This window comes from Zootoca vivipara, chromosome 3 (genome assembly GCF_963506605.1).
Source record: "Zootoca vivipara chromosome 3, rZooViv1.1, whole genome shotgun sequence".
Classification (NCBI taxonomy): Eukaryota; Metazoa; Chordata; class Lepidosauria; order Squamata; family Lacertidae; genus Zootoca; species Zootoca vivipara.
The window spans coordinates 58,526,068-58,548,852 of record NC_083278.1 but is presented as its reverse complement, the minus strand read 5'-3'; the positions used below and the strand labels follow the sequence as shown (position 1 = coordinate 58,548,852).

At 43.6% G+C, this 22,785-nt stretch overlaps 1 protein-coding gene across 3 annotated transcripts in view; it reads right to left on the bottom strand.

Annotated features, from left to right (window-relative positions):
- Nucleotides 1-22,785, bottom strand: part of PDE7B (phosphodiesterase 7B) — a 221,687-nt gene that overhangs the window by 127,102 nt on the left and 71,800 nt on the right. Inside the window, exon 1 of one of the 3 annotated variants that reach the window (XM_035108921.2) lies at nt 13,722-14,327. The exons of the other annotated variants lie outside the window; for them this stretch is intronic. Coding sequence (XP_034964812.1) covers nt 13,722-13,742 — 21 coding nt within the window. The 5' untranslated portion in view covers nt 13,743-14,327. Of the gene's footprint in view, nt 1-13,721; nt 14,328-22,785 lie in introns of those variants that run through there. 3 annotated transcript variants of the gene reach the window in all.

Here is a 22,785-nt window from a genome sequence, read left to right as displayed (position 1 = left end):
AAAACATCTGGATGGCACCAGGTTGGGAATGGCTGCTATAAATCAAACTACTCAGCTGTGAAAGTCAGGTTTTTTTCCAAGCTTTCTAAGTCAAATTTTAAAAATGAAATGTGAAGTGACTTGATTTTTTTAAAATAAAAACTGCACAACAGTTAATCAGTTGAAATTAGACATTAAAAATTAAACTTCAGTTCTAAGTAGTCATTAAAAATATATTCGATTTGAGGAACAATTCTCTCTGTTTCTTACTGGCTGTTACTCATTTTTCTTATTTTCTTTGTTCATAGAAAACACAGTGTTACAGTACTGTTGATTCCTCTTGATGTTTAGCATTTAAAGATTTCTAAGCAGTTTAAAGATCAAGAGAAAAAGCCCCCAAAGTTCATGCATTATTTTCAATTAGCTATTGGACCTAATCCCCCTTTTGTATTTGAGGGGTTCTTCAAAGAGATGTCTGGCATTAAGAGGAGGAATTGGAGGGGGAACCCTATTGTGGGGAGGGGGAGGGAGACTGGTGCATTAGTACCTTCAGTATCCTTAGTTCCATTTCCCATTACCTATTGCTCTTTCCCCAAAAAGTTGAGTTTCTGTTTTTCCAATTTGAAGGGTGGTAGTCAACAGTTTTACTCAGAGGCACCAACAAGTCTTCGCCTTGAAGTATCTCCAAAGCTTGCTACACTACAAAGTGAATGGGGCTGGCCCTTTCTTGTTAATGTTTCAAGTTCTTTGTGCATGCCAACATGGTGACAACAACAACAACAACAACTTATTATTTGTACCCCACCCATCTGGCTGGGTTTCCCCAGCCACTCTGGTCGGCTTCCAACAAAGATTAAAATACATTAAAATGTCACACTAAACACAGGGCTGCCTTCAGATGTTTTCTAAATGTCAGGTAGTTGTTTATATCTTTGACATCTGCTGGGAGGGCGTTCCACAGGGTGGGTGCCACTACCGAGAAGGCCCTCTGCCTGTTTCCCTGTAGCTTTGCTTCTCGCAGTGAAGGAACTGCCAGAAGGCCCTCGGCGCTGGACCTCAGTGTCCGGGCTGAACGATGGGGAGGGAGATGCTCCTTCAGGTATACTGGGCTGAAGCCGTGTAGGGCTTTAAAGGTCAACACCAACACTTTGAATTGTGCCTGCCTGGAAACGTACTGGGAGCCAATGTAAGTCTTTCAGAACCGGTGTTATATGGTCTCGGCGGCCGCCGTCTGCCATTCCCCTCTTGTTGTTGTTGTTGTTTAGTCGTTTAGTCGTGTCCGACTCTTCGTGACCCCATGGACCATAGCACGCCAGGCACTTCTGTCTTGCACTGCCTCCCGTAGTTTGGTCAAACTCATGTTCGTAGCTTCGAGAACACTGTCCAACCATCTTGTCCTCTGTCGTCCCCTTCTCCTAGTGCCCTCAATCTTTCCCAACATCAGGGTCTTTTCCAAGGATTCTTCTCTTCTCATGAGGTGGCCAAAGTATTGGAGCCTCAGCTTCACGATCTGTCCTTCCAGGGAGCACTCAGGGCTGATTTCCTTAAGAATGGATAGGTTTGATCTTCTTGCAGTCCATGGGACTCTCAAGAGTCTCCTCCAGCACCATAATTCAAAAGCATCAATTCTTCGGCGATCAGCCTTCTTTATGGTCCAGCTCTCACTTCCATACATCACTACTGGGAAAACCATAGCTTTAACTATACGGACCTTTGTCGGCAAGGTGATGCCTCTGCTTTTTAAGATGCTGTCTAGGTTTGTCATTGCTTTTCTCCCAAGAAGCAGGCGTCTTTTAATTTCGTGACTGCTGTCACCATCTGCAGTGATCAAGGAGCCCAAGAAAGTAAAATCTCTCACTGCCTCCATTTCTTCCCCTTCTATTTGCCAGGAGGTGATGGGACCAGTGGCCATGATCTTGGTTTTTTTGATGTTGAGCTTCAGACCATATTTTGCGCTCTCCTCTTTCACCCTCATTAAAAGGTTCTTTAATTCCTCCTCGCTTTCTGCCATCAAGGTTGTGTCATCTGCATATCTGAGGTTGTTGATATTTCTTCCGGCAATCTTAATTCCTGCTTGGGATTCATCTAGTCCAGCCTTTCGCATGATGAATTCTGCATATAAGTTAAATAAGCAGGGAGACAATATACAACCTTGTCGTACTCCTTTCCCAATTTTGAACCAATCAGTTGTTCCATATCCAGTTCTAACTGTAGCTTCTTGTCCCACATAGAGATTTCTCAGGAGACAGATGAGGTGATCAGGCACTCCCATTTCTTTAAGAACTTGCCATAGTTTGCTGTGGTCGACACAGTCAAAGGCTTTTGCATAGTCAATGAAGCAGAAGTAGACGTTTTTCTGGAACTCTCTAGCTTTCTCCATAATCCAGTGCATGTTTGCTATTTGGTCTCTGGTTCCTCTGCCTTTTCGAAATCCAGCTTGCACTTCTGGGAGTTCTCGGTCCACATACTGCCTAAGCCTGCCTTGTAGAATTTTAAGCATAACCTTGCTAGCGTGTGAAATGAGCGCAATTGTGCGGTAGTTGGAGCATTCTTTGGCACTGCCCTTCTTTGGAATTGGGATGTAGACTGATCTTCTCCAATCCTCTGGCCATTGCTGAGTTTTCCAAACTTGCTGGCATATTGGGTGTAGCACCTTAACAGCATCATCTTTTAAAATTTTAAATAGTTCAGCTGGAATATCATCACTTCCACTGGCCTTGTTATTAGCAGTGCTTTCTAAGGCTCATTTGACTTCACTCTCCAAGATGTCTGGCTCAAGGTCAGCAACCACACTACCTGGGGTGTACGAGACCTCCATATCTTTCTGGTATAAGCCATTCCCCTCTTAGTTCTCTTTAACGCACTGAGAACTTGGGGGTGTTCCTCTTCACTTTATGCTGGGCATCTAGAGGGCAGCCGAATGCCAGGAAGAGATTTACAGCCACTGGGGACAACCTGGAAACTGCAGTTGCGTATCCCCATATGCTTACAGTCCAAATTCCCGTACTCTGGGGTTGTGAAGCAGACTGCTTTTTAAAACCCTCAGCTAGAAAAAGGCACTAGTTCCTGCAGCTATGCATAGGTGAGGTTTCTCAGCAAATCATAGTCCAAATCCTCACCCTATATGTGCATAAATGTAAAAATGATTTAAATAAGAAGCCCTAAACCTGCACTCAAAATGGAAAGAACTCAGTTATATCATCATTCTACTGAGGTCAAGTGCCGAGGGCCTTCTGGCAGTTCCCTCACTGTGAGAAGCCAAGTTACAGGGAACCAGGCAGAGGGCCTTCTCGGTAGTGGCACCCACCCTGTGGAACTCCCTCCCAGCAGATGTCAAAGAGATAAACAACTACCTGACATTTAGAAAACATCTGAAGGCAGCTTTGTTTAGGGAAGCTTTTAATGTTTGATGGATTACTGTATTTTAATATTTTGTTGGAAGCTGCCCAGAGTGGCTGAGGAATCCCAGCCAGATGGGCAGGGTATAAATAATGAATTATTATTATTATTATTATTGGAGAAAAAACTATCTATATTATAAACAGGTTGTATGTTACAAGGCACATGTAACTGCAAACATTTGGTTTGGATATATGCATGTGCCAGGGAGATGGGATGGGCATTATATGGGCACATGAAAGCATAGTGTATGACATGGTCCTTGGGTATAGGATGCTTAAGTTCAAGTGCTCACAAACATGAACATGTGGAAGCATTTCTATAAAGTCCCATGTGATGGTTGAAACATAAGGATATGGACTGAATGACAAGTCCTTGCCACTCCATATAAATGTCCATTTATAAAAGACATAGGGGAAAGTGACTTTTATCAAAAAAGGTTCTTGGGAGGGGGGGAGGGGTTAATGAGAAAAAGATTATGAAGGACAACAAACTGATAAATAATAATACAATATATGGACGCACATGCTTTGCAATTTTAGAAGTTCTCCAAACATCAGAACAAGATTCCAGAACTAAAGCAAAAAGTCCTAGGAAAATGTTAATGTTAACTTATTTTTACTTTAGTAAAAAGAAGTGTTCAAAACTAACACATGTTGACATGTTTTTAGTGAAAACTTAACCCTAACAATCCATTATAAAAGCATGGAAACTATATATATATATAAAAGAGTTAGATCATGATTTTATCTGACTCAACACTGCAATCTGCAACCAAATTACTGTAACATTTTGACAAAACTTAATTTACTGGATCATTCATGTTCATTGCGAATGGCACTTTTATTATTTGCTGGTTTGTTTGTTTGAATCTTGCACACCGCCTCGGGCAACTTTCATTTGAGAAGCTGATTAAAATAGTGTAAATAAATGATAAAGAACAAACCTGTGTACATGTAACCACATAACTACATTTGTACATATGGCCTCCCCCAATAATTTTTTGCTTCTGACTTACCGTGCCTATCTTCTCTCTCAACCCAGTCAAAATTTAGATTGCAAACTCACCGGAACAGAGAGACCTCCCACACTCAACTCTACTGTCTTTTTTGTGCTTGTGCTCACTGTCAAGTACCAGGTCTGTTGACAGTGTGATCTATATGACGGGTGGCTGAAAAGTTCTCAGTTTGCCTTTTAGCCAAAATCTAGGGAGGAAACCTGTGGCATTTCAGATGTTTGACTCCATCTCCCACCAGCCCCACTCAGCATAGCCGTCATCAGGGATGATGAAAGTTGAAGTCCAAAACATCTGGAGGGCACCACTGCTGTAAATAATATACTTTTTCATGCAACATAATAATTAATATTTCACCAGGAAATCTGATTTCTTGGGGATTAACTGCATTCCAAAGTGATATGGAGACAAAGTAAATACTAAACCCTTACTTGATGTCTTGTTCAAGCAAAACTCCCATTGGGAATAAGGATGGAATGATAATGTGAGATTTGGCCTAGAGCAGCAACTTTTTCAAGTAGTTGATTTTAATCAGCTCAGGACCGTTTATACAATAAAATATGACACTCATGGACCGTGTATATCCTGAGATAGTTCATAATGGGAGTGTCTAAAAAACCCAGAGTCCTTCAGCAGTGGTTCTCACACAATATTGTGTGTGTGAGAGAGAGAGAGAGAGAGAGCGCAATACACTTTGATATGTCTTTCCTTGCATTTTCATAGATTTGTTCTTCCACTTTCCCTCTTTCTTGTAAGATCAATAATGGAGAGAAAACTATGGAAAACAAAGGAAAACCTATGATGAACATAAGATGAATCTGCTGGATGGGCCCCATGGCCCATCTAGTCCAGCATCCTGTTCTCACATTGGGCAACGTACACCCATAGGAACCCTCAAGGAGGACCTGAGCACAGTTTACAGCAGCTTGTATTCAGAAGCATTACTGCCTCCCACTGCGAAGGCAGAACATAGCCATATCATAACTCGTAGCCACTAAAAGCCTTGTCCTCCATGAAAAGTTTCTTCTAAGGGTTACCCTAATACTAGAACAATTCAGCAGTGAAATAAGCTACCTAATGGAGCTATGAGATCTCCCTCCTTGGAGAGATATTCAAATTCCAGCTTTCAAGAAATGTTTGGTCAGGCATCTGTTGAGGATGCTTAGGCACATGATGTTCTATCTCTAGGGTTGAACTCCAAATCACTAATCTACTACATAATATAGCAGCTGTAGCATTGGGATTAATATTGATGTCCAGAGTTTATTAGAGAGCGAAGAGGACTCCTAAAAGCATATTAACCACATGTTGTAGATAAATATTCTAAAATGCGAAGTCCTAGCAATATCTCTATTTTTTAAAAAAAAATATTTATTTTTTTACAAACCACTTATCAACACTACTGTTTAGGCATCTAAGCTCCAGCTGAATAGGTAAAGGCATATTTCGGCCAGTTCTTAAATCCTATCTACTAGCCTGTAGCTTGGCCCTGCTCTGCTTTGCCTATCATGCTAAATATGTAAATAAGCATGTTCTTAGCAATTAAGATGAAGATAAATCTGCAACAGCTGAGTTGTTTGACAAAACTAAGGGCTCATCCCTACTCCCATTTGTCCTGCAGTTTCTTCCCTCACCCCATGATCTCTAGGCATGGATCCAAGAGGTTTTTCTTGTGTCCCATCTGTTTTCCTGGGAAATCCTGTGGTTTACTGCTGAATGAGAACAACCACCAATCCGCAGAAAACCTGATTGAAATTCGTTGTGATTTATCAATAAACCATGGGTTTTCCTGTGAAAGCGGCAGGGCAAAAGAAAAACCTATTGGACCTGAGCCTAGAAACCACGGGACAAATGGAAGTGTGAATGAGCTCTAATAGAAGTGGAATCATAGAATCGTTGAGTTGGAAGAGACACCAAAGGTCCAACCCTCTTAAATGCAGGATTCACAGATATAGAATCCCTGACATCTGGCCACCCAACTGCTGTTTGGAGGAGAGTCCGCCACCTTCCAAGGTAGTCCATTCCACGTTGAACAGCTCTTCCTGTCAGAAAGTTCTTCCTAAAGTTTAGTCGGAACTTCCTTTTTGTAATTTGAATCTATTGGTTCAGGTCCTGCCCTCTGGAACAGCTCCTAAGCTCTCCTGGTGCTTGCTTTGGACTTGGGGGAAGCAATAACAGAGACAGCAGGTAGCAGAGGTACTTTCAACTACAGCAGGAAGACAAATGTAGGGACAAATTCATTGCTCACACCTCTCCCTGACTCAGAAGCCCAAGGGGAAAGGAGGCAACCATACCACCCACTGTGCCAGGTTGCGTTCTCTTCCTCCTGCCTTTTTTGTACTTTAAAGAGTCCATTGAAAGGAAGCCACGTGCAGGTTTCACACACACCCCTTCAGTTACTTTAGAGGCATCTCTCTCATGGTTGGTGTGGATGTGTGAAACACAGAAATGCAGTTTTTAGTGCGCTTGCATAACTGATGGCTATGCAAAGAGATGGATTTACATTTGAAATTTCACTCCAGCTTTCCTTTCCTGTTACAGTAGGCACAGGGAACCTTTGGCTCTTCAGACGTTGCTGAACTACAACTCCCATGAGCTCCAGCAAGCATGGCCAATTGTCAGGGATCATGCGAGTGGTAGTTTAGCAACATCTGGAGGGACAAAGCTCCCCCACACCGGTGTTAGGACTACCATAAAGAGAAATGTTCTGTCATTTTCTTTTTTTAGTCCTACACACACACACACACACACACACACACACACACACACACACCATAGTTGTATACACCTGGGACTGAGAGGTTTTTTTAAAAAACAATTTAACACTAATAGCATAAAAGTGTAGGAGGAAAACTCCCCCCTCCCACCTACAGTGAAGATGACAAGGTTGTTGGGAAATCTTATCAGTTCCAAGGCTGCCAATAAACTTCACTTCACCATCCTCCCCCTGCCTCCAGTGTAACTGACAACCTTGGGGAAAACCTTGTCACTCATGCTAGGGAATTTTTACCCACCCAGTCCATTTCCTGCCACCATAGCTGAAGAAAAGGAGGGGGATGTTCCACCCTTCAAAAAGGGGTATGTATGAGCACAAGGACTCCTGAGCACAGCAACACTTAATTTCTTATAGAAACTAACAAGGTATTAATCTCACTAGAAGACAGAGGGAGAGATTGCAGAGGAATTGGTAGTGGGCTAGATTAGAAGGATACCTACGGTATGGGATTGCATCTGTTTAGTCACAGGGTAATATGGACTGGTACATGTGGCAGGCAGGTAATGGAGACTCGTCCTGCACTAGTCCCGAAAATGTCCCTCTTTAAAAGCAGTTTCCAAGCTACCACACTTCCCTGGCATAGAGGCAGCGCGCAAGTTTGGTAAGTCATAAAATGGTTCACTCACAAAACTCTTCAAAAGTTGGGCTCATGTGCTTTTGCATACAGCAGTCAGAAAAGATGCACAGGCAGTCAAATGTTGCTTAGTTACAAAAGGTAAAGGTTTCTAAACTACTGGTAGTGAAAAACACTAGCTTCAGACTCGGTTCAGGTCTGAAACAAAAGAGGCTGGTTGAAGCTCAGAGCTTCTTATATACTGAAGTTCACATGGGTAGAAAGAAACAGGTAGGCAGGTAGGCAGGCAGGCAGGCAGGCAGGCAGGCAGAGGCTTGGTGACCCATTTCCTCTCAAGGTGGGAAGTGATGACATTGGCTAAGCATGGCAGGACAATTTACTCCCTTCATGCACTAATTAGATTCAAACATGCTAGAGCCATATGAGGCTGGAACTCCACACAGAAAACTCCTGTTTTCATATAATGTCAGTCCGTAAAATCCCACCTACACCCATTTAATCCAGGAGGAAATCCAATAAGGAAAAGGGGGGGGGGACTTTTGCCAATGGGCCATTTATGATACTTCAATGACCTGCTTGCAACATTAAGTCCCTGTCTAGAAGCACCTGAGGTGTGGTGACATTTTAGGCAGGGGTGACATTAATTTGTCAATTGGTGGTAAATGAACATTGACTGAAGTGAGGGTGGAAGGTGCACAAAGAATAATCAAAATGCAAAGCTGGGTCTGGTCAGATAGCTGCATTTACAGCCCGTGCTCTGGTCCATAGGGTCACGAAGAGTCGGACACGACTAAACAACAACAACATGTATTGCCAGTCCCAACTCTGTCTGTCAGCTGCACTTAAGGCTCATCCACACTTATGATTTGCCCCGTACTTTCTAGGCACAGCTGTGCACTTTCAAGCTCCATGTCCAAGTGCTTTTTTATTTGCCCCATCTCTTCCTCCATTCTTCAGCTCTTTAACACTGAATCAGAATAAACTGCAACTCACGTTTCCTGCAGATTGCCATTTACTCCCCATCGGTTTTCACGGGGAAACACCAGGACAAAAACAGAAAAGGTGTGAACCTATGCCTTGTAACATGGTACAAAAGGAAGTCTGGCTGAGCCTACATCTGCCTTCCTAAGTGCACTTAGGTGCTCATCCAATGCTCACTCCCTCTGATGAAAGGAGCAGGAGATTACAAGGTTGCTCTAGCAGTTGATGACAGGCACATTGCAAGTAAGATAAACTTTGCAAGCTATCAGTTTCCAAGCCAGTTGAGAATAGAGCTCAATAGACGAGCATCATTTTAAAGACGTCCAGTGCTGCTGCACCAACCGCTTTCAGCTATAAACAAAGTTTCTGCATTGTTTATTTACTGAATATATGGCTAGGATCCATCAGTGAGTAATAACGGGATCGATCAATTGTAAGCATTGGTCACCAGAGATCCAGCTGAGGAATAATGCACAAAGAGGCTGGATGAAAATGAGTTCAGACAAGAACAGGGTTAACAGGTGGTTCCTAAGCAAAAAAATAGATGTCCGTGGATAGTTCCTCTTAGAAGAAAAAAAACAGGGGGAGAGGGAATAACTCTCTAACAGAGTACAATTGCTGACTAAGTTCAGGACATAAAAGCAGAACAGGCTTAGCACTGCTTTTCATCCATAAAGAATAACTATATGAAGCATTTTTCAGCTGCTGCATTTGCTACAGGAAACTGCAGCAGAGGACTCGGGAATGACTGGCACATCTTGTCTTGCTGCTGCCTTGCGCATGTAACACAGCTCTGAACATTCTCATGTATTAAGGTCACAAAACATGATCTTTATTAAGGCAAATATTCAACTACACACACCAGTTTTATCAGCTTTACTGTTCACATGGGTCAGGAACTGTAGACTTGATAATCAAGGGAGGGTGATGAGTTTATGACTGGGCCATGCTGTGATTTCCTAGGCATTTGTGGGAGTGTGTCAGGCAGGAGTCAGGAACCTCGGACCTGGGGGCTGAATGCGGCACCTGCAAGCCCTTAGGAGTCTCCAATGGTGGGTTGAATCTGGAAGAGCTACAGCTCTTCCCCAGCCCTGCTCTGCGCCCAAAGAACCTATTGTTTGTCTAAATTGAGGAGAGAGAGAAGTAGTAGCCTGTGAATTTTGTGTTGCTGGTATGTAGTTTACTGTAGAAAGGAAAGACTCTCACTCACGTTTTGCCTCTGGCCTCAGGCACCACTGGCATGCAGCCCCTGGGTTTTCTGTAGGGTTGCCTACAGAAAAAATGTGGTTCTTGGACTGAAAGAGTTGCCCCTGCCTTTAGGGAAGGCATGGATGGTGGTAGGAAGCATAGAAGTTTTAAGGATGGGCTTCTTGCACATCAATTCCAATCACCTATTGACCCAAAGTCTGGCTGACTGAAGGCAATGTGGTGTAGTGGTATACATGAACAAACTAAAATTGTATGGAAGTTGCAGCTGAAGGTGTTATTAGCGTTTATCATAATGCATTTCAGCCTGTGTCAACCTCCCCTGAGGCAAAAATGCGCACATGTAAGGAAAGCTTAAAGGTTGCATTGCATAAAGATAAATATATTCTCTATGAACTCCATCGTAAGAAAAATGGAATGCTTACATGGTGCTGTTAATATTCTCATACAGAGCTTTGGTATGTTTGGGCTATGCCATTGTTGGACAAAGTAACCAGCCCCCTTAGGGGTTGAGGCAAATCATTCTAATAATTTCATTTTATTCTGACATTTAGGATGGAATTCAACATCATACTCTTCCAGTAATTCTGTCTGTCCACGCATTGCATCTTGCCAGATGGAATGTTCTCCTCTCTCCCTGCCTGTGCACTGTTTTGTGGGTTCTCCTGAACCCCAGAGCCAATTTTGGAGGGCACTGGGAAAGGAGGGGAAAAGTCTCCATTGCACAAGTCCTTGTGCAGGGCTTTTGCTGATGGGGCTGGTTAGCTGAATCCCACCCTTAGCTGGCAACTTGTATTAACATTCTAATGCTAAGTTTTCTTTCGTGAGGTCGTTTGAAACTTCCCTCCTATGGACACTGAGCAAACATTTGGCCTGGGTATTATTCAAAGCACAACAGAACATATTTATTTGGGCTAGAGTTTGTTATTGCTAAGTTAGGCCATTAATTTCAATAGGTCTACACTGAATGAAACCTGGTTGAATACTTTGGGTGGGTTGTTTTTTTTAACATTGTTGTGTGTCTACCTGACATCTGAATTATACATTGCAATCAGCTCCTAGCATTTGGGATGCAGTGGACCAGAAATTTAAACAAATGACTGATCAGGGTTGTTTATAGGACATTTACAGAAACTAGCTAGTGTGTCCCAACAGAGTGTAATTTTGTTTCTGCATTTTGTTCTGGTTCCTGTAGTTAGTATGCATCTTAAGACATTTGATGATCACTGTTTGCAAGCCTGAAAAAGTTGCTCTGCTCAAGAATACTGCATACAGTCTCTTTGCAGACATTCTGAGGGCATGCAAAACGTTTGTATAAAATGGATGCTTAGAAGAGGCAGAGTGATCCTCTAACCATATAGAAGACACACAGGGCCCCAAACCTATTGAAACCAATGGAATTATAATCACAAATTGTAAGAACAACATGTTATAAAAGGCAATGGCTGATGCTGGAAAAGGTATCCTCGTGGTGAGGTCTTCTCCTGTCCTGTGAAATGTGAAGCACCTCTTTTCTCGTGATGCAAGGGCACAACATGATGCCTTTCCATTCTACTGATATGTTTCAACTGTCCCTGTTCTAAGTTGAGCTCGCTTCCACCGAAGGGAACAAGGGATCCCGCAGTGGGATGACAACACACCGTTGGGTAAGTGCTGCAACATGTTGTGGAACATTGGAGAGACGCACCACATGGTGTACCAATTTTTCAAGCATCTCTGCATCTTCTGTAACATTTAGCTTCTCCCTTGGTTGTTGTGACTAATTTAAACCCCATTAAACTCTCAAGGATTTAAACAGAACTTAACCTCTCCTGAGCAGCAGTCAAGACTTCTGGATGCCCCGGGGGGGGGGATTCTCTTCCCATTTACAATCCTCAGCGCTCATATAGTATAGCGCCGCATGAGTTACATGCCCCAATTACACTTGCAACAAGGATGTTCAAAGTACAACCCTATACTTGCATCCATGGAAGCATGCCACTACTGAACACGGTGGACTTGCATCAAAGTAACCTGTAAAGAATTGCACTATCAGAAAATAGAGTCTTTCAGAAAGTTTGAGGGCTTCTTTCTTCTTCCCTCTGATTTGTCCATATTCCTTTTCCTGCTACAGTGATCATTTAAATTGAATAATGGACAATTTATACATAGCAGTTGAAATGATTCTCTTCGAAATAGTGTTTTTGAATTTCCGGAGCTTGCTAACGTTTTTCAATGTATAAGATCTACTGTAGACTGGAGAGAGAAGCGAGAGAAGCTAACAGTTCAGCTGATAAAAACTGACCGTGGCTGACAGGGGGAAAAGGAAGAAGGATGCCTTAACCCTGCATATGAAATGTGTCATTAAGCAATTTATTAATGACAGCAGCCTCTTTGTTCTTACAGCCATCAGCGAAGATACAGCAAAGGAAATGGAGGAGATGCAGTTATGCATTTGCAACACACAAAGTCCTTGTTTTTCCCACCAGGCACTGCAGGATAGCAATTGTCCATTCACAGCACATAGCAGATAGTCTGCATTTCAGAGCTAATATTTTACCATTCCCAAGCTGGCACTTATGAATCAAGTGCAGTTACTTGTTTCTCTCCCTCCCCCCCCCCAAAAAAACCAACCTTCAAAGTATATAGCCAGGGTGACCCACCCACGGTTTCTGAATTCATAAAAGCAAAATGAGTTTGAAATTAAGAACAATAATTTTCAAAAATGCAACACGTCCCTCCTTCCGAACAGCTCGACAGAGATTTCAGAGTGATGAAACCTTGCAATGCCTTCAGACAATACACCTTTCTGCCATTATATGTGTGTGTGTGTGCATCATGGGCTATTTGGGCAGGATTTTAAACATGCATCTCTCTGGGTGTAGCTTTCTCGAATGCATGTTGCAGCTACTCTCCTGAAAACAATGTGAGTTCTGTTCAGCTGAACCACCACTCCTGCTCCCTGCAGCACTAGCAGGTCACTTGAATGCTGCAGCCACCCTCCAAGTTAAGAGTACAGGCTGCTGTCTGATGACCAGTTGAACGTATATGTCACCAAACAGTCCTGAGAAGATGCTGTTCACTGTTTTGCCCTTCAGCTAGCTGTTAATATGTTATCTCTTTGTTGATAGTTTCAGCACAAACCCTTCAATGAAGTTAAAGAAACAGAGGAGCATTTGTAACCTGCTAAAACACCCAGAAGATAAAGATCTGTAACATATATTGCTAAGAAATATGTTTTTATTTGCATTGCCATTCATTTCTCCCTCCATCGACACACTATATTCCTAGTTATCTGTTCCAGCACATTTACAGCAGAGTCCTTTTCATGTCTGCTCAGAAGTAAGACTCATTGAGTTCAGTGGAGTTTACTCCCAGGTAAATGGGTACAGGATTGCAGCCTCAGTTACCTGTAAAGCTTCCCTTTTTCCAAACCACTGAAATGCTTAAGTACTAAAGGGGGAAGAAAGCCTCTCACTCTCCTAATGGTCATTAAGTGCTACTGTCCCGGAACCTTTCCTATATCCTTTGCAGTCAGTTCAGTTACAATTCATGCAAGTTTCCGTGGCTTGGGACAATACCAACAACAATGAAAATGCAGGCACGGATATTTAAAAATAATAATCAAGCAGCAGTTTTCTTAGTGAGAGCCATCAAGATTTTCCTCCAAACACAAATATCACCTCTGCTACTAACTTTGGCAAACGCAATCTCTCTTTCTCTCTTCTCCCCCCCCCTTTCCTGCTGGAACCTTTAAAACAAACCTTCACACCCATGATCACGCCGCTTCGGAGGATTTGCTACATACATACCTCAACCATTAAACAAGACATTTAACCATAGTGGCAGTTCTGTGACCTTTGAATGCTGCGGAATCTGTAAGCGGCGCAGCTTGTTCATGAAGACTTGTGCTGCAGGATCCAGAAACTGCGTTCAGGATGAAGCAAATAATTGAGGGGGGCGCGCAGGAGGAGAGAGAAAGGTGCGCGTGAACATGTGCAACGGGGTGGGCGGAATGTCCAAGGAGACAGGAGGAGAGTGCCAAAGAAGAAGCAGAAAGAGAGGAGAAGACGGCGGCACTTTCCTGCCAGGCGAGTGCTGGGATAGAGCGCTCAGCTGGGGCTTTGCTGCAGTCTCTGAGTGGCTGAGTGTTCAGCAGCAGCAGCAGCAGCAAGTCGAAGGCCAGTGCCGTGCCTGGCTGGGAGGTGCTGTCATCTGCCACAGGCACAGCCGAGCCGGCCAATCAGCTGGCGCCCTGCGAGCTCGCTAGAGTGAAGCCTGCTCTGTTTATGTTTCCTCGTTTCGAGAGTGACGTCAAAGGGGTTTAGTTTTTCCTCTGCATGTGCTATTAATTTTAAAGGACTACTATGGGAAGAATGTGGCAGTGATTTCGGCAGGCTACCACCCTACTCTAGAAAGAAACCAGAGCTGGAGGTGTCCCCACCCCACCCCCGCCAACAGCTTATTCTTAAAAAAAAAAAAAAAAGTAAAAGCAAAGAATCCAGATCTCACTTAGAAATGTTTTTGCAGTCAGTTTTGCTGCCAGAGCGAGCTGATGAATACCAGCAAAATAAAAATGGGAAGGCTTAACATATAGATTTGTGTCAGGAGGCAAGACTGCACGTTGCAGCGGTTTGATGGAAAGAATCTAAATAAAAAAGGAGCTTTGGGCTATGTGCGCACATTTTATTCTAGAATCAATGGAGACTGAGTATTTGGAGGTTGTTTGTTTTTGTGTGTGTGGTTTTTTTTGTGTGTGTGTGTGTGTGTTTTACATAGTCCACACAGTGTCCAGATTATTTTGTTGGCGTTTTGCCCCAAAAAGTGCTTCTTGAGAAACTGGTTTCATGACAAAAGTAAAAGCTCAACGCAGATTGATGCATTACCCTGCAGTGTGTACATGGGCGTAGCAGGGGGGGGCAGGACTTCATTGGCGGGGGGGGGGGCAGAACCAATGTGATTGGTCAGTTAGCTAAGTATTTCTTTTGTTTTTCTATTCTACTGCCCCCTTGCCCCCCCCCCCCCCGCTAAGCCCATGAGTGTGTCTACTTGAAAACAGATGAGGGTAGTCCCAGCAGTGGGTATACCTGATCAATGACTTTGTGGGTAGGTGTATACTAAGACTGCAATCACTGCTTCCTTCTTCATTCACCTGGGGCATGTGAAAGGAAGAAAAGGCACGGACAACTTCACCAAGCCCAAGGGCTTTCAAATGGACCTGTTCTCTTTCTGTGTTCTGTTGTTATATATAACATATATCCAAAATCTATGAGAAAGAGCTGAAGGAGGACTTGGACCTGAATTGCCAGTGTATTTTCATCTTTGTTACTACTCTGGACCAGATTTCCCACGCTTGAATGTTTCTGGTATTTGTTGATATCAGATTTATTTGTTTTTATTCCAAGGATTTGACAAAAATAACTGTTTCTTAAGTTTTACTTATCAACTTCATAACATGGGAAATAACACAAAGTCCATATTCAAAGCCCCTAGGCAGCACTCCATTTTTTGTGTGAGTAAACTTGACTCCAAGCCACAGAAAAGCTGTAGGCGTTGACGGTTAACTGTAGATGAAGGTTGCCTTCCACTTCCTAGCCACCATGGTGTGTGTGTGTGTGTGTGTGTGTGTGTGTGTGTGCGTGCGTGCGTGCGTGCGTGCGTGTGTTGGGGGGCTAGCCACTGTATTCAGTGGCAAAGAACAAAGAAGTGAAGCTGACACTCTTTAACTTGGCGTTCACATGAGAGAAATGAGGAAATGGAGGGAGAAGGGGGAGAGATTGAGTAAGAAGACTCAGTGGTCCATCAGAGCAGTTCCTGGGCCTGCAAACTGAAGAGAAAAACGGGGGCCCACTCACAACCATAAGATCCTCCTCCTCCTCCTTCAGATGTGGAAAATGCACTAAGAGCGAGATGTCCTGGCTCTCTCTGGGTAAAGAATTCAAACTCAGATTATGGTTTCTGCCAAAAACTCCCATGCTCAAATCAGTATCGTTCATGAGCAAGGCACAGGTTAAAGCTACAACAGGTGCTGAAGCTAAGATGCTGATCCAGTCATTGACACATACCAGGGATCCCTGTTGTAAAGTAATGGGGTGGGCAAGGGTTTAGTGTGGCAAGTGGGGCATGTCTTTCGACTGGGCAAGCAAACGGGAACTCCTTCTGGTGGGTTGGACCTGAGCTGTCCATTCATGCCAGTGCTGGCAACTCCATGTTCTAGGCAACAGAGGAGGAGCCAGAGCCAGACCTGGCATCTGATGCTCCTCCAGAGGCAGAAGCTCACCAGTAGGAACTGGAGGGAAAGGATGCTCCAGAAACACACAGGGGCTGTGGGCTGGGCTGGCATGGGCTGCTTGGGGGACAGTCTACTAGGTCTCTACCTGGGATCAGACTCCCCAGCTTCTCCCCAGGCAACTCCGATGTCTCTCATGGCCCATCTCAGCCTGCTGGATTCCTCTCTGGAATCATTGGCCTCCAGCTCCTCAGGCTTCTCCCACTGTTCATGCTGATCCGACCAGCCTCTCCAAGACATCTCCACGAGACTTGTGACACTAAACTTGTACAAAGGCCCAACTGATGGTGTCTCCGCTAATCTAATTGTAACCAGAACGCAACATGATATTTCAGCAAATAACAGTTGCTTTTATAGCTTGGATGCTAGATCTCTGCAAAAACCAAGAAGGTTTGAAGCTTAAACTCAGTGCATAAGTGCAACTGGAAATTGTGCGAGTTCTGTGATACATATTGTTTGTTTGTTTGTTTGTTTGTTGATTGATTGATTGATTGATTGGTCAGTAGATATGATTGTGGCAATGAAGGAAAGTCCTTGGCAGTGCTAAAGGGAAGGTGGTGATTTAACAAATCCTTTGCTTATAATACAGCATTGGTTTAAAGTATTTGGAAGTCAGATTGATACAAATGTGGTACAAGCCAGGTGAATCAACACCATGTTTGAGCTGTAATAAATAGTCATGCATAGACATGTCATAATTTGGAAGCAGAGAATTATCTCTGATACATCTTTTTAAAAGCAAATGCGAATGTTAAAAGAACCCTGTGAACTGCTCCAGTTATGCTGGAGGGGTGAAGTGGCAAGACAAATTTCCTTAAAATCATAAAGCAACCTGGATTGCTTTTAAAAATCCTTTATGAAATGTCTCACAAGTTCAGTAAAAGCTTGTTTCGTGTAATCTCCCAAGGGGAGCACTAAAAGGTCAAATCTTTTATGTAAAAGTTTCCAGAACAATTTTGAGTATTTAGAACGGATGGTTACGTTTCTAAGTAGATATACCAGATAAAAGCATATATTCTACTCTAACTTGTAAGAGAATAACATGTGAGATTTGAGGCAGAAAGAAATAAGGGTACATCTTAACATAGGGGAAACAAATGTGGTGCTAATCAACAGATATCAACTGCTGATGCAAAGGCATTGTTCACACTACAAATTCAAGCATAGAGCAGAACAAACATTTTGGCGGCATTTCCCCTCAGTCCTCACAGATAATTTATAGATTCAAAGATGTCTGAATGCTATGGACTCCTGTTGGTCCATCATTAATTAGTGAAGAAATAATTGCAGAATAGATCAGAGATGGTTGAGCAGGCCACTGACTTGCTTGCTTCATAAATCCATTCACGTGCTCAATTTTTCAAGTCAAGGAATTACCCCCAGTGGGTCTTTTGACCACTCAGCTTGAACAGTCAAGCAGCCCAACTTCTCGCTCATTCTGTTGCACCACACTACAAAATTTGAGGGCAAATGGTGGTTTGCACAAACCACAGTTTGCCACATTCAGATGAAATGAAAAATATCCTCCTGCAGGGGAATGGTGGAGGGAGGACTATACAAGCCTGAAGATTGCTACTTCTCATTCTTGTAATAAGCAACCATGGTTGTCATCACAGCTTCAAAATCCATAATGATAGGAACCCTCTTCCGGTACTAAATTAGGAGTAACAGGAAACTTTTAAATGTTCTAGATTTGGACAAACTTTTGGATTCATAATTGTTCACGTACTAGACACAGAGGTTTAGTCTTAGATAATTCTACAGTATTTCCATATTATTGACTATAATGCATATTAAATCAAGGCTGCGCTACTACTGTTTGCACTTCTGCTTACATTTGTACTCCAATCTAGTTTGTACTCTGTTTATTATATGGTTGATTTGCTACATTATGAAAAACATAAGTAAAAAATATTTATTTTAAAAAATTGTCCACATACATGAAGCAGTGGCACATGTGTGTGTGTGCAAGGACAGTGGCACCCTCCCAGCAGCAGTACTGCTTGCCACAAAAGGGATGGGACAGGGCAGTGATCGCAAGGTCAAGGGAGTTCCAGGCCTTGAAGATACCTGCACCCACTGCTTGCACCCAACCTGGAGTTCCCCAACCTTGCCCCCACGGCTCCCCATCACCTTCCTCGTGGATGCAGTACTGAAACCCAAAGTACACCACTGCCGCTCCGTTCTCTCATGCATTGCTCTTACATACATTGAAATACTGTATCACATACAGTGGTACCTCGGTTTAAGTACTCAATTGGTTCCGGGGAGCCATTTGCTCCCTGAAAAGTACTTAAGTACTTAATTCGAGCGCCTCTTCCGCACATGTGCAAAGTGCCGATAGAGCGCTTCTGCGCATGTGTGAACCAAGCAGATCGCTTCTGCGCATGCGCACGCCACGGAACCCGGAAGTAAACACTTCCAGGTTCGTGGAGTACTTAAACCGAAAGTACTCAAACCGAGGTATGACTGTAATTACTTGTGGAGTTCTGTTGGGCTCCTCACTATTGCCCTCCACTTTCAGCAGTGGAAATTTTTGGTTCTCAAGACAACACTCCCCTCCCATACTGTTTTGCAAAGAGTGGATGTGTTCACAAGAAGAATTACCGATGAAAGAAGAGTGGCAGAGGAAATTAATGGACTATGCAGAACTGGATAAGATGACGGGAAGAATTCGAAACTGATGGGACCAGAGGTTCTTAGAAGATTGGGAAAAAATTGTGAACTATTTGAAAGATAGCTGTAAACAACAGATTACACTAGTAGGACTACAAGAAGTTCTGTAAGGAGGATTATATGAAATATTGCAGGAAAATTTGGAAAGGACATTGAGTTATGGTGTATTTATAAGTAATAGTGAAGATAATGAAATGTAAGGCTAAGTGATGAAGAGGGGAAATCTTTAGGCATAGCTGAGGGAAGTCCAAAAATTGTATAAGATATAAATGTACAGTATGTAATAAGATGTTTGGAAATTATATGCAAAAATTATATATATATATATATATATATATATATATATATATATATGGATGTGTTCATTAGTGATAGACATCTCTTTTTACCTGCCCTCCCTCCAAGTGTCCCTATTTTCCAGGGACATCCCTGATTTAGAGAAGCTGTCCCTATTTCTGATTTGATCCCAGAATGTCCCGCTTTTCCTTAGGACATCCCTATTTTCATCGGAGAAATGTTGGAGGGTATGTTAGCGTTGTGGTGGTTTGTGTGCCAGGAAGGGTTGCACAAAAGGAGGGGAGGGAGGAGGCATGGACATGGGAGTGAAGGTGAAAATGGGGTTGCAGAATAGAAGAGAAAAGTGGCTTCAGAAATGGAGTTGGGAAGGTAAAAAATGGTTGCATGCGGTGGGAAAGGGGTTAATATGGGAGGAGTGGCAGGGAGGGTTGGTGTGGGGCGTGAGCAGGGGTGCAGTCCCTATTATAATATAAAGGCACTGGATGCAGTTATAGTGGGGAATTTGGGCCTCAACATCATGCTAGTGATGGTCTGAGTTTCATACCCCAACCATTAGAGTAGAAGCTGAAAGGTCACAGTTGCAAGTACTAACACGAACAGCCACTCCCAGGTAAGGCAACACCACTGAACTTCCAGCTTACTACGTTAGCTCAGTCGTTTATTATTACATGACTGTGTGATGTAATACAAATTACCACTGCCACTCCAAGGTGGTAGGAAGGAATGCAGCTCCCTAGGATCAGGATTCTAACTGGCTGGTTATTAATACATGGAAGGGTATTAACTGATAGCAAGGGATGCAACCCTGTGACTTGTGTGCACAGAATTGCAGGCAACAGCTGGAAAGAGCCATGGCTGGCCATCTGTCATGACAAATTAATGAAAGACATGAAAGTAATCGTACATGGACCCCAACTTTCCTTCCATGAATGTAGCACAGCTCTCCCTTTTCTTTGCTGCATCCCCCAGTCCTCCACTGCATCTTGTAAAGGGCCTACCACTGAGCTATGGGCCTTCTCATTCATTCATTCATTCATTCATTTAATGTATATACAGCTCTATACCCACAGGTCTCAGGGCAGTTTAGAGAATAAAACCACAATATAAAACCACAAAATACATAATCAAAATAAAAGCAGCAGCAACTGTTGTTGTCACTGTCTTTGTATGTTAAAAGGAAAATATACTTGCTTTTTCTTCCTACCACACCAAGGTTTCAGAGGGAGAAAGAGGCATGTTCCTTCTTATTGCTGTGCTGGTTGCACCTGCTGGCAATGCAGGTGCAGAATGCCTGCTAGCTTTGGGAAGCCATGGTCGTCCAGCCCAGCTGGTAAAGAGAAGGCCCTTGAGGAAGCTGCTGTTCCTTTAAGAGTTGCATAGAACCAAGAATTTCACCAGGTGCAGTGTTTCCCATGCTTTCAGACCGAAGAAGACAGCAGATGGAATTGTCCTTTCCATGCAAGATTGCAGGAACTTATCCAGGGGGTCTGAACTAGATGGCTTTGCACAGGGACAGGGGAGAGAGAACTTTATCCCAGAATTCTGCCTACAGAAACAATGCCTTCCTAAGGGTTGTAGCACCTCTACACAGTGATTGGTCTTGGCAAATGCCTCCCACTGGATTGCTGGGGGTGAGGGCAGGAGTCTGGATACACCTGTGTATGAAAGCCTGAGTGGCCCTGCCCACTTTTCCATTGGGCCTGCCCACCAGTGGCATGTGGCTTCCAGAAGGCTAGCCATGAGGAAATGCATGAGGAAAAGCTCAAAAAGATTCCTGGCCCCTGCTTCACATGAACACAGACGAACATGTCTCTGGAAGCTGGGAGAGAGAGAGTTTGGTGCCCTGCATATTAACCAATTTGGGCAGTTGAAGTGCAGCTCACATCTTTATCATGATTGTGGCACTGTTCTTCTCCAATTCTGTCCTCATTTTATTTCTGGAGTAGGAGGGTTCAGTGCTATTTTTCTAGAAAAGAGGTGCCAGAGCTCACCATGAATGCCTCCCTTGTTCTCTTATAATGGCAATGGAGCCTACCTGAGATGTGCCAGAACTGAGTTCCGGCAAGTTCCGTCTGAAAAAAAAAAGCCCTGGGAGGGATCATACCATAACAGTCCTATAATTATTGCGTAACTAATATAAAATGAAGAAGTCACATTCACAACTAGGAACCAATGTTAAATGTTTTGTTTTAAAACCATAACCAAAAGGTAATGACTCTTCTGTACACAAGAAAGTAATAATTATCTTGTAGTGAAAGCACAAACCAAAGGAAGAATAAAGTGTGAGAGAACGGGTGTGTTATGAAAGGACTTAAATGTGAATTAAAGGCATATGTTGACTGAAATCATTTGAGCAGTTCCTGATCTATAATCCTAAAGGCAGACTCTTCTATCAGCAAGGCTCATAATCAGGCTAAACATGACCCAGATTAAGAGGAAAGCTCTTGGCTAGTAGGGAGAAGTTGAATTGTGCAATGTTCAGCGATTAACTCAGATTCACTATAGGGATGAGCGAGGATTTTACAGTCAATCCCTTGTGAAAGTGGTAGGTCAGCATGACTTTCTTCAGGACACAGACAACAGAGTCATATTTGTCATGTGTACTCTGCCTGGAAAACTGGTGCCATTCTTGATGCAAGAAAATGAAGTTTGACAGAAAACCACTCGTCTGAGACAAACTTCACATTCATGCTTTTCTGACATGAGCTATTCGTTCATCTTCATTTGCAAAAGTAGCATGGTACGGGAGCTAGTAACTCACCAATCACACTTGCCATGGCTCAGTATCATTGTATTTCTAGCTCACAAATGGTTTTACCCTTATATTGACAAAGCCCCTTCTGCCGTAGGAGGGGGGGGTTGTGGGCGCCACGAGGCCCTCACGTGCTGGGGGGATGGTTGCCACCCACCCAACCCATTGGCTGGCTCCCGGACGGGTGCTCCCTTGGCACGTCCAATCCGGACGTTCCGAGGGGGCGTGGCTCACTGATTTAAGCGAGCGCGGCCAGGAGTCAGCCTCTCTTTCTTGAACCCCCCCCCAGCCGCTTCGTTTTCCCGCCCACCCTCCCTTTAGGCAGGGCCCTTCTTTTTGACATTGCTATGGACCTCGGTTGGTCGCCATTGAGGAGCCTGGTAGGAATTTTCCCACTTGGCGAATTGGCTCGGTGGTTTTCGCCTACCTCGTAGCAACTCATCACAACTTTGGTTTTCGGCGGTAGGCATTGGATTATCTCTGAAAGGTTACAGGTGGGGGGGGAGTTGCTGCCATCACCTCCCCCAAAATGTTGAAGGGGTTTTGAAAGGAAGACTCCCTTAAGGAGTCCGGGGGCGTGGCCATGTCCGAGGCCGTGGTAGGTGAGGGCCTAAGGCACGCCCCCTAGTGGTGGCCCCAGGGTGAGTTCCTAGTTGATCTGCATCACAGGGCTCACCCAACGGTGGTTAACCCTTCACAGACTGCCAGCAGAGCGAGCTGGAGTCGGATATAGACGGTTAGATCCAATGCCTAAGCCAATACCTCTCTACATCCGTAATCAATAAAGTTGTGGCCTTTTACGCCCATTAAACTTATACAATGTGTCCTGTGTCTTTATTTATTCTGGGAGGGATCAGGGTAT